General features: G+C 41.2%; 1 protein-coding gene across 1 annotated transcript in view; it reads right to left on the bottom strand.

Annotated features, from left to right (window-relative positions):
• The window catches only part of PXYLP1 (2-phosphoxylose phosphatase 1), a 63892-nt gene that overhangs the window by 39343 nt on the left and 12292 nt on the right, over positions 1-12257 (bottom strand). The window contains exon 2 of the mRNA XM_050902370.1: positions 6385-6516. Within this exon, the coding sequence (XP_050758327.1) occupies positions 6385-6463 (79 nt within the window). The 5' untranslated portion in view covers positions 6464-6516. The remainder of the gene's footprint in view (positions 1-6384; positions 6517-12257) is intronic.

The raw sequence follows: 12257 nt of genomic DNA, 5'->3' as shown, positions 1-12257 counted from the left end.
GCGAGCGGCTGTGTGGTGCTTGGTTGCTGGCTGGGGTTAAACCATGACAAGAACACATCTGGCTCCCAGTCTTTTGCTTCAAAGTCCAGGCCACACAATTATATAAAAGATGCCTAGAACTGTTAAGACTTGCACTTTTTCATCAAGTATAAACTTCTTTTTAAAAGTCTTCTACGTGCCTACTAGAAATGGTAACCAACCCTCGCAAAACTATGAATAGGTTTTGGAATATTCTAGTAAATTTTCAAACATGTCTCAAATCTCATTCTCCTATCACCCACCAGATAAGTTCAGAAACAAAACCTGAGGCATTACTTATGTAAATGAATACCCATAGCTTAAAAACAGTGGGACTTCTTGAAGAAAGTTCTCTTACCCTACTGCTCCAAGTGAAATACCCAGGGAGCTGGCTAGCACCCCAGGCAGATAAGCCTGGCACCTGATGCAGTGGGAAGCAGCATACGAAAAGACTGTACTCAGACCCCGTGCCTTTTGCTCCTGTACGAGGGCATAAAGAGCAGAACTGGTCACATCCCCCATTGCCCAAAACCTACATGACAGGGAACTCTGGCAGCAGGAAGGAAGGTATCTTATAGGATCCACAGCAACTACATCACCTTGAAGAATGACTATTACAGTTAAAAAAAGTCCTTTCTCCAACTGTTTGGCAAAGTGCAGTCTGCTTATATGTCTCCCTCTTCTCAGGATAAGGAAATGAAGAAGATTCAGCTGGCATTTGAGCCAGCAAGCCAATCCAGCACACAACGTTTGACAAACGTGAACTGACTGCTCCACAGAGCTGCCTTCTCTATCTCTGGTACCATAGCACTGCAGACGCACGGCAGAGGGTAGCTTCTGCTCTGGTAAAAGTGATCCTTGCCAACTGATCCACGTCCATCCACTGCAACTGCTGGTGGGACAGAATACTTTTAGCACTCAGAGCTGTTGGTTGCTGTCAAGAGAGATTTTGGGGGAGCTTTCTCAATGATTTACCCTGTAATTTAAACAGTGTTAGTATTCCTGTAAAGCACCAGCCTTGGAGGGAAAAAACAACACAGGAAAGCAGACTAGTTTAGATTGGAACTCAGAAACCACAACAGAAGAGAAAGAGACCAAGGACAAACATCCAAACAGGACACAAAGTTTTCTGTCAATCCTGGGTCCATCCCCAGCCTACCAATACTGAAGAATCTGAGGTCCAATACTGGTTGTTTTCCCCAGCGTTTCTCTGCTTGTGTCTAAATCCAAGATGTGACAACTATTAGCTGTGAAACAATTGCCTTGGGACCTTGTCTTACAAGGAAGGACAGACTTACATTAGGACTGCTGACACGACACCCATCACCTCCACTTCATCGTGGCTGCAGAAATCACTGCTCATAAAGCAGTTCCAGACCCTTCACAGCACAGTCTATTAAAAGTAAAGCAGCATCGATTTCTGCTTGACTGGGCTGCAAACTGCTGCAAGCAATTCCTGAACCTTCACAGCTCAAGCACGGGACAGACTGTAATCTTGTCAGCCATCCCAGCGTGCGCTGTTTGTAATATTGAGTCAGAACCTACAGAAAACCAGCTGAACTTGGCCTTCACTACTTCCTTCGCTTCAGAGTCAGCTACAACTCACAAGTCTGGCTTCAAATTGCCACAGTTCCACATGCGGATAAGAAGGGACAAAAAAAAAAAAAAATCAAGCATTTATGGGAGTGATGCTCTGCCCTAAAGCAGAAGTTTAAAAAAGGAAGACATGTACCATTTACATAATTATGCATTTAATGTTACTGTTTCACTTTTCTGAACAAATTTAGCACAGAAAGGAAGAGACATTTTCAACATTCACTGCTTAGAAAAGCAGTAGTATGTTTTAAAATGACCAGCCCTCCTCCACAAAGCTGTGCGCTGCTGGCTAACGGAGAATCAATCTCACAATAGCATAAAACATTCAGTTCCACTCCAAATACTTCAGGAGGTAAGTCCCTTAAAAAAAAAAAAAACCAAAAAAAAACCCCCAAACAACCGGGGGGGGTGGAGGAAATCAGTGGCTTGGGCATTTTCCTGAGTCTAAATGTATAAACTCTCATTTTCATTCCATGATCTGACACAAATTATAAAGCAGTATAACCAAAATTTTTCTCCAGGCAGCTCAGAAGGGATCAAATTTCGGACACCAAATTTTACACTCTGAAGAAAAAGAAAAGCAGCATATTGGTTTCAGAAAAAAGCTTTATACATGAAACATGACTACATTACTACCACTTTGTGCAACAGTGAGAATCAAATAGTGAGGGATGCATACCTCTGAACTATGTCACGTGTTAAGAGGAACAGATTCAGTGCAAGGAAGGATCTTCAACATGGCAATAGGAAACAAATAGTAAATATAGATGTACTAAGTACGTAGTGTCTATGTCCTGTGGAGCTGAACACTTAAATTTTCTGTCCTTCAATGCTCTATCGCAGTAAAGTGCTCCATATCATGCAGTATCAGAGGGGCTGTTTTCTGAAGGATGTTCGGAAATTTCTCAGGTGGGGGTTACTGTCTTATTGAGTCAGCTTGTGAGTCACCATGTGCTAATACTTGGCCCACTTTTATCAAAACAGCAATTTTATGTATTTATATTAGTCATGAACACTGACCAAAGATTCTGCTCTAAGACAGTACTGAAACTACGCTTCTATTAACATCGCATTGCAAGTATTTCCTTAAATATTTGCATGCCCATTTCATTAAAAGCTCAAGTTCAGAATCAAGTGTTTTCGTAGTTTAATATTAAACTAGTCAGGAACTATAATTTGGAGAAGACTAAAAATTTACAGCTATGTTTAATTTGAAAGCAGCTCATCAAGCACTTGTAGACTCTAATACAATTTTGCAGGTAGCGGATTGTTTTGCAGTTGGAGGGGAAAAATTGGTTTTGGCTTTAAGACTTTGGTTTGGTTTTTACATTCTCCAAACTCCAGCTGGTTTCCGTAATAGTTTTATACGGTGACAGAAGAAGAGAGTTTTGTCTTTGCTTTGGAGATGGTCTTTGGTCTGAGTTTGAACTAGTCTCTCCACAAGCTGAAGCTGGTAGAAGTTAAAATATCAGGCTACCTGTATGTCATAAACTACTTGGTTCCTGCTAGCCTGTATTGCAGTTCTCATTATGTAAAATTTTCTATATTTATTTTAGTATTGGCACTAAGTTTCATGATGGCTGCTTGCTGTAGCTTAAGTGCTTTTTAAAGCACCCCTCAAACATCTTTATCTCTTGGAATGCCTCTTGCACAAATGTCATCTTCTAATTAAGTGGAAAATAACTTCCTCTTTTGATGAAATGTGATTCAATCTCCTATATGCCTACCTCCTCATCACTACATCAAGCTCTTTTTTGTTAACAATTCAGTTTCATATTTCAGCTGAAGTTCCTCTAGGACCTTCACCCTACACACAATTCATAACCAACCACATAACTTCAAGGGCAGAGCCATAAAGTGCCTAACGGGCAAAACAAGCTGCAGTCAGACCCACTGGCACGTACCCATAGGAGGCTGAAAAAGCAATTCGGAGCCACAGGTCCCTGTATTAAATGCAGATGAGTTTAACACAAAAAATAATAACAAAAACCCACAAAGTTTCTTTCCCCTTCCCCCTCTGCCCCCTCCCCCCACCCTTTTTTTTTTTTAAAGTTGTCCATCATACACAAAAGACACATTCTAAATCTGAAGTAATCCCGTGGTGTCGGGGTGGCGTGGGTTTTTTTTTTTGTTGTTGGGTTGTTTGGTTTTTTTTTTAAACACTATGCAAAGAAAGCATAGACCAGAAAGACCGCACTCTTACATTAAAACATGATGCAAGACAACAACAACAAAAAAGAATGTTATCCTATACTATGGACATGTGTTTTTCCTTGCCTTCTAACAGCAACTAATAACATCGGCGTTGTCATGGTTTAACCCCAGCCAGCAACCAAGCACCACACAGCTGCTCGCTCACTCCTCCCCTAGTGGGATGGGGGAGAGAATCAGAAGGGTAAAAGTGAGAAAACTCGTGGGTTGAGATGAAGACAGCTTAATAGGTAAAGCAAAAGCCGTGCATGCAAGCAAAGCAAAACAAGGAATTCATTCACCACTTCCCATCGGCAGGCAGGTGTTCAGCCATCTCCAGGAACACGGGGCTCCATCATGCGTAATGGTTACTTGGGAAGACAAATGCCATCACTCCAAACGTCCCCCCTTCCTCCTTCTTCCCCCAGCTTTACATGCTGAGCATGACGTCCTATGGTCTGGAATATCCCTGTGGTCAGTTGGGGTCAGCTGTCCCGGCTGTGTCCCCTCCCAGCTCCTTGTGCACCCCCAGCCTCCTCGCTGGTGGGGTGGGGTGAGAAGCAGAAAAGGCCTTGACTCTGTGTAAGCACTGCTCAGCAGTAACAAAAACATCTCTGTGTTATCAAGGTGTACCACCTCATGCACAGCCACTGATGCTTCAAGGTGTACCTGCTGCAGCATGGACTTAACCCACAGCCACAGATGCTTCAAGGTGTACCTTCTCCAGCATGGATTTATCCTCGGGCCACAATCCCTTCAGAGGTATACCTGCTGTGGCACAGACATAACCAGGGCCACAGACGCTTTGAGAGGTACCTGCTCTGGCGTGGACTTATTCACAGCCACAGACGCTTCGGGGTGTCCTGCTCCCACGTAGACTCATTCACAGGTCACAGTCCCTTTGACTTGAGTTCACACTGGAGTTCCAGCCTGTCCAGTAGAGCAGCACAGAAACAGCAGCGATGCCCCGGCCATCTGCTAGCCCATGCGCACTGCCATTGCTGTTATCAAAATGTTTCCAGGCACAGCAGAGTAAGATGATAAGCAGTACAGCAGGCAGCGAAAGCAAAAAGCAGCCACTAATGAGCACTAGACTAATATACAGTAAGGCAAGCAAGCCCCATGGCAAGCACAGCAGCCTGCCAATTAATAGCTAAACAGCAATAACAGCTATAAATTCGATCTAGCACATTCCAATCAAATCTGTCATTATCTCAAACCCTTTGATTCCCACATTGGGTGCCAAAGCTCCAAAGGAACCCAAGCTTCTATGCAGGAGTGAAGAACATGCTGGTTTTGGCTGGGGTAGAGGTTATTTTCTTCATGGTAGCTAGAATGGGGCTGTCTTTTGGCTTTGTGCTGGAAACAGTGTTGATAACACAGGGATGTTTTTGTTACTGCTGAGCAGTGCTTACACAGAGCCAAGGCCTTTTCTGCTTCTCACCCCACCCCACCAGCGAGGAGGCTGGGGGTGCACAAGGAGCTGGGAGGGGACACAGCCGGGACAGCTGACCCCAACTGACCAAAGGGATATTCCAGACCATAGGACGTCATGCTCAGCATATAAAGCTGGGGGAAGAAGGGGGGACGTTCGGAGTGATGGCATTTGTCTTCCCAAGTAACCATTAACGCGTGATGGAGCCCTGCTTTCCTGGAGATGGCTGAACACCTGCCTGCCGATGGGAAGTGGTGAATGAATGCCTTGTTTTGCTTTGCTTGTGCGCGTGGCTTTATGCTTTACCTATTAAACTGTCTTTATCTCAACCCACGAGTTTTCTCACTTTTACCCTTCCGATTCTCTCTCCCTCATCCCACCAGGGGGGGAGACAGCAAGCAGCTGTATGGAGCTTGGTTGCTGGCTGGGGTTAAACCATGACAGGCGTCTATTAGTACATACTAGATTTACACACAACATCACTTTACCTAGCAAATGTTATCATTCTTGAACTAGGTGATAAGCAGTCATATGGCACAATGCTCATTTGTCAACATATACTAACCTGCATTCAGCACCACCTTCCTGCTTAGTCATCAGTAAATGATGGCTCTCTGCATTGACCCATGATTAACTGATCTGAAGCACAACATAATTTATCTTTTCTTAAACAAACCGGCCACTTGTGATGAGCCAATTCAACTGTTTTAAGTTTCCTAATTTGAGGGTACAAGCAATGAGAAGTTCCAACACTCAACCCCCTCACAGCAATTTTCTCTATCCTATCTGGTCTGATGCAATGTAATATAGGAATTGCAGCAGGTTTTACTCAAATATGTTTTGTCTACTTTCATGGAAGGATTCAATCACATTCAATTACTGAATTGCACTACAAAATCAAGATTTTTTTCTGAGGCCGCCTGATTTGAAAAGTCTCTAGATTATATAGATTCCTATATGGCACACAAAACTATTTTTATTCTTACATTTATTTTCCTATTTTTGGGAAAAAAGAAAAACCAAAAAACAAAACCCCAACAAATATTTAAATACAGAAAGAACGCTTAAACAACATGTAGGCATGGCCATTTTTAAACACACCTACAGACCACTATATACAGAAAACAAAAGGGAAGGACACTTACAGAATTGTAGACTGAGGCTCAAAAAGGCTAATAAGGCTGCCAAAGCCAGCAAGAACAGAAAACGGTTTCGGAAAAGCATTATTATTCGTTCTGCTTTCTCTTCATGGTTTCATCTTCATATATCAATGGTTCCTGCAAACAACAAAACATTGGCAAATATATTTCAGATGTGGAAGCACCAGCTAATAGCAAAGAAAATTCAAATATCCTTTTGACAGTATCAAGTTATTTCTTAAAGGCAAGCACGAGGCAATTCAAATTGGCAATGACAGTATCAATAAATTGTCTTCACCCTAGTTATGAGATTAACTATATTTCCAGAAGACAGAACTTTCAAGTAAATAAAAAAAATTGCCGTTTTCCATAAAATTAAGTTTTCCTCTGCTAACATAGGGTTAATGCTCATGTCATAACATGGTCAACAGTTCTTTAACAAAAGTCTCTTGCCCTTGTGCAAAGAGTATCACAACAAGATTATTATTACCTTAAGGGCTCTCAAGAGCAATTTGGTAAATGATCCCTAGAAACAAAATAATCCTGTAACGCGCTAAAAAGGTACACACACACACACTTCTAAACACAGGTTGAAAATTAGTTTCTCTAACTGGTAGCCCTTTTACTGATACGAAGTTCACAGTTCTTATTTAAGAGAATAAAGAGTAAGAAAAATTACCAATATCACTACGCAGAGAATGGAAAAGTATATTGACTTAAGATTAACACCCGGAATAATTTTATGTAACAATATTTTTAAACAACTGTTTTGACAAGGATCAGAACAATATATTTCAAATCAATAGTATTTAACAAAACTTCAAAACTCAAATAACTCATTGCAAAAGTTTAAAAAAAAAAAAAAGAAAAAGACAAAAAAAACCCAGCCCTCTCCTGAAAATATCCAAACAAGAAGCATGCACTGTTAGTAAAAACCACACTTTGCCTTGCAAAATGACATCCCGAAGTGCACAGAATTTGCTGAAGTGCCCTGTTTTCACAGATGTCCATTTTCCATTGGAAAATAGCTGTATATAAGGGATGGAGGGGGGGTTGTTCTCACACACACATTTTTCTTTTTTTTAAACAACCAGCTGCTCTCACGTGCAAGAGGTGCCTTTTCGTAGTACTGATAGCGCGTTGCAGGCAATTGGTTAGTCTTGAAAGAAATCTTCTGAGATTCCCATATCCTTTGAACTGAGCTCTTTTTATGATGGCACACTCAAACATGTTGACAGCAAATAACTTTTTCCCCCCACCACTGTTTCTTTTTGCCCCAGCACTTATTTGCTCATGGAAAGCTCTCTCTCTTGCTTCTTTCCTGCTTTTGAGAATGAAAAGGCTTACAATTACATGTAATTAATACATATTTATCAAAACTCTTCTGCGCTCCAAAACCTAATCACCTTAGCAAGGTTTTAATCTCCATCTCTGAGTGCTGATAAACCATGTAAAATCACAATCTCAAAATTCAGATTTCCCCCCCCCAATTAATTTTCTCATTAGTATTTGAAAATGTCTCATGAATCACTGAAGTTATTTTATCTATTGTGGTTAGTCTTAAGAAGAGTTGTGGGATCTACAAGTTGGCCCAAGGTGACCTCTATAGTATGAAGCAATGGGAACCAGAGCATAAGTGGTGATCTTCCAGAAATGAAGGCAGTGGGGTCTGCAGTAAGTGAAATGTATTATGCATGTACATTTTGCAGGATTGAGGTCTTTCCATCTCATTTTACTTGGAGAACTACCTTTACAGCTTTTGGAAACTGTGGGAAAATGGAAAGAATTTGAGATTCTGAGAAGCAAGAAACCAGAGCTATTACAGTATTTTTCCAAAATGCCAACAGCACCATAAATGGCATGTGGAAGCAGTAATAAAAATAAAGTTTAAAAAAGAGACAGAAGGAACGATTTTAACAGTCTCAATTTCACAAAATCTTAGGTCATCCTGGAACATCTTAGTGAAAGGTATGCTGAAACTACACTGAACTAAACCACTGAAACTAAACAAAGCTGCGAAGGGTAGAAGGTATAAGGATTAGTGTATACAAAACACCAGGAGAGAATAAAGCAGTTAAACCAAACAGATGGAAGAACAGAAGGGGAACCACAGGAAAAAACAAAATTAGACTTAGCAGGGAGGAGAAGGTAAAATCTATTAAAAAGCTCTCAGGAACAAGAGGTCTTGTGCACAGTCTACACTCATTAATACTGTTGCTGCACAAAAAAACATTGCCACAAAAAAGGAAAAATGGTAAGACTGGAAAAAAGGAGATCATACACACCTCATTAGCAAAATGTTTTAAAAAAAAGCTTAATTAGCTTTAAACCTTAATTGCAAGATCAGAAGTTTCAAAATTTAGTTTTAAATGCAATATTCAAGAAATTATAAACAGGGTGGAAAGATTTTTCTTTTAAATATACTTTGGCCTGTTAACAAATTAAAAGTTGCTGTGTTACAACTTATGAGGAATAGGAACAGCTCCTGTTGAGTAGCTGTTAAATAAGAGCCTGTCAATACAATTTGTCATCAGCTCCTACTTGATATCAAGCTGCTGGGCATCAGGTGAACGTATGTAAGACCAAGTACTGAAGCCTCTGCTCCTCTGTGTTGGCACACAAGGTACTCCCAGGGAAAAGCAGCACTTAGCCAGCACGTATTAAGTGAAGGCAGTACAATAAGCATTGTGTGCACTCACTGAAGTGAGCATTTGTAAGCTGAAAAAGATAAAACTGAGCCTGAGAGGGGGGAAATAAAAAGCTAACCAACCTTATCTCCCCACAAAACTATTTTTATATGCAGACGGATCAAAAATCAAACCACACAGCAAAACACATTTCGAGTCTTCAGAATATACTACCACATAGCAAGAGGCTGCAGCGTTGCAGAGCATCTGCTGCTAACATGACATTTAGAGAATATTGATCTTCATCTATTTACTCTGTACACAGGCCAGAGTGCAGGTCATGTCCCAGCCTCGCTATCTCCACCTCCGAAGGGCAACTCTATCAACAACTGACAACGCTGCCTCACCAATCTGCAGGTATGGACCTTGGTTCTTTGCTTCGGAGATAAGTAGTTATTGCTTTTAAAGGTGAGTAAGCACCATACTGCTGCAGAAGAGGCACAACTCAGCACTGGGAGCAGCAGCATTCTGGCAGCAGCTTCTGACATGTGCCAGAAAAAAAGTGATTTATGCTCATCCCTGAGAACAGGTCTCTTGCTCAAGACCGAAACAGCCTCAAGTTGCACCAGGGGAGGTTTAGACTGGATTGTTAGGAAAAATTTCTTCACTGAAAGGGTTGTCAAGCATTGGAACAAGCTGCCCAGGGAAGTGGTTGAGTCACCATCCCTGGAGGTATTTAAAAGACATGTAGACATAGTGCTTAGGGACATGGTTTAGTGTTGGACTTGACAGTGTTAGGTTAACGGTTGGACTCGATGATCTTAAAGGTCTTTTCCAACCTAAACGATTCTATGATTCTGTTTCTATGAATACAGGACTTGATAAAGACGACCTACAGAACCCCCAACTTATTTCGGCAACGCTAATTATAAGCATGTCACACATAAGCAGTCTAGATATTCCAAAGTATAGCTGTTAATAAAGCATCCTATATCGAAATGCAGATAATTAAAAGGCTAATTCTGAGCCACCTTTTGCAGCATACCTACCTACCCACCCACAGAATTTACCTTTTTCTTGTAAACGTGATCCAAAAGTCTCAACTCATCAAAACATGCTAGAATGACTCACAGCATTTAGAGCACCCTCAGCTGTTACCTAATCTCACAAGACAGTGCCAACACGTGCTCGTGTAAGGTGCTAGGCTACTGCATGCTCACACTAGGGTAAAAACAGTCTTACAATTGAAGGCCAGGCCAGGGAGTCAGGAGACTAGCCAAGCCTCTGCTAGGCTCTTGGAAAAATCTGGTCAAGTCACATTCTCTGTTTGAGGCCACTTCACTGGAAAAGTTAGTAACTACCTAGAAAAGCTGGGAGAGCAGCATGTCTGCTAAGAGCCTAGGGTAAGCACGTAGCTCCCAGCAGACCAGCTGGCATGGCTAACCTACTTTTTGTTCAGCACTAGCTGGGTATTGCTAGCTAGTACTCCACATGGAACCTCCTCCCCAGCATCCTCTCCTCCTGTGCAAAATATATTTTTTGCAGGGTTGACTAGCTAAACTATTTCTTTTGATTATTTTCAATCAGGCCCTGAAAATAACTTGACATCAATGCTTTCAAAGTGCTTGTGAGGTTAGACATGACACTAAACCACCACTGCCAAACTTCTGTGCCAATTGACTGATACTGTCACATCCTCTAAATCACTCGTATCCATCTAGAATACAAACCTACTATCTAGCATGAAGCGTAAGCACATTATTACACTGACTCACCATGACAGTTTAAATGAATTTACTTGATTAAAATAGTGCGTCTCCATAAATAATCAATAGTACTCTTCAAAGTCTGCCTCGATAAAATTACTGTGTTTATCTGATGTGCTACATCAAAATGACATTGTCTACTGAAATACAAGCAAGCAAAAGCGGTCGCAGTGAAACAGCAAAGAGAAATGGCGACTTTGCCCAAAAAGGACGGTAGCATTAAGTCTGTACCTAACTATATGCCAAAGACAGACAGAGGTGTATTTTGTAGCAAGCTTATAGAGCCTAGGAGGGAGAGCAAAAAGCCTACAGACAATGTAAGGTTGATTTGGAGTAACATTCATAGACAGTTTTAGAAAAACTCACGGAAGAACACAGGGACCCACTTCTAGTCTGATGTCTCCACAATGCAGAAGAGAGTTTTTAATTGTAATTGCTTTTTGATGCATCTTTTATCTTTCATCTACATCTGCAGGCTTATTTTCTGGCAAAACCTGTTTTGAAGACATCTGAAATTAAGGTGACAGCTCCTGACACAATTACAACGAAGACTTCTGCCTTTACTTTCACTTTAACTCATGATGCTCCATCAATTATTCCCCAGCCATTTGGCAGCAGACTACCAGGCAGGACATTTTTCATCTACTAAAACCCACAAGTCCAGCAACCAGACATTCTCAGACAGCTGAAGAACTTCATACTCTTGAATTGGCAACTGCAGAAAATAGTTGTGTCAGCAAGTGGTGCAAGCCAAACCTTTTCTTTGGTGGTTCTAAGGATTTGCTTTTTTCCCTGCAGGAACGAAAAATAGGGGCTGGGATCTTGTGGTTATGACCAAATCAACCAGTGCTACAAAGACCTATGGCAAGCACCAGAACAGATAGGAAACAGCAACACTCAGCAGAACCAATTCTCCGGTCAGCACAAGTTATTAATAGCTTGTAATTGTCACGTTTAGGAAACCCTCACAAAACCCCTGCAGCTGACTGTAATGTCAGCCATTTAAACTGGACATATGATTCCTGCAACACTGAAGTTGCATTTTGCATCCCATCATGAAGTAACAAAGCTAGCATCTGCGATATTGTTAATCATAATTCTTCATTTTCCCCATCAGAAAGAAACAAGCGCTCCATTTTTTTAAAAACATTTACAAGAAATAGGTCACATCACTTGGCGTAAAAAAATGCATTTCTAAAAAAGTAAAACCACCTCATCATTGAAAAAATTAAATAAAACCTGCTCGGTAATGTTACTCATGTTAGCCCACCCCATGACTTAAGCTGGAAGTTAGTAATCACAGGAAACACAGAACTTGACTGAAAGCACAAACAGGTCAGCAGCCTCATTAAAAAAAAAAAAAAAGTGAAGATAAGGAAAGCCATGGTAAAAAAAGGCAACATGTACCACTCCATGGTAATCATGCACAGAAACAGAAGGAAGCAGCGCCTATCCAACAGAGCACAACTACACGTTGATATGTAAA

This window comes from Gymnogyps californianus, chromosome 10 (assembly GCF_018139145.2).
Source record: "Gymnogyps californianus isolate 813 chromosome 10, ASM1813914v2, whole genome shotgun sequence".
In the NCBI taxonomy this organism is placed as follows: domain Eukaryota; kingdom Metazoa; phylum Chordata; class Aves; order Accipitriformes; family Cathartidae; genus Gymnogyps; species Gymnogyps californianus.
Note: the sequence above shows the minus strand (reverse complement) of the source record. Positions and strands in the feature narration are given on the sequence as shown.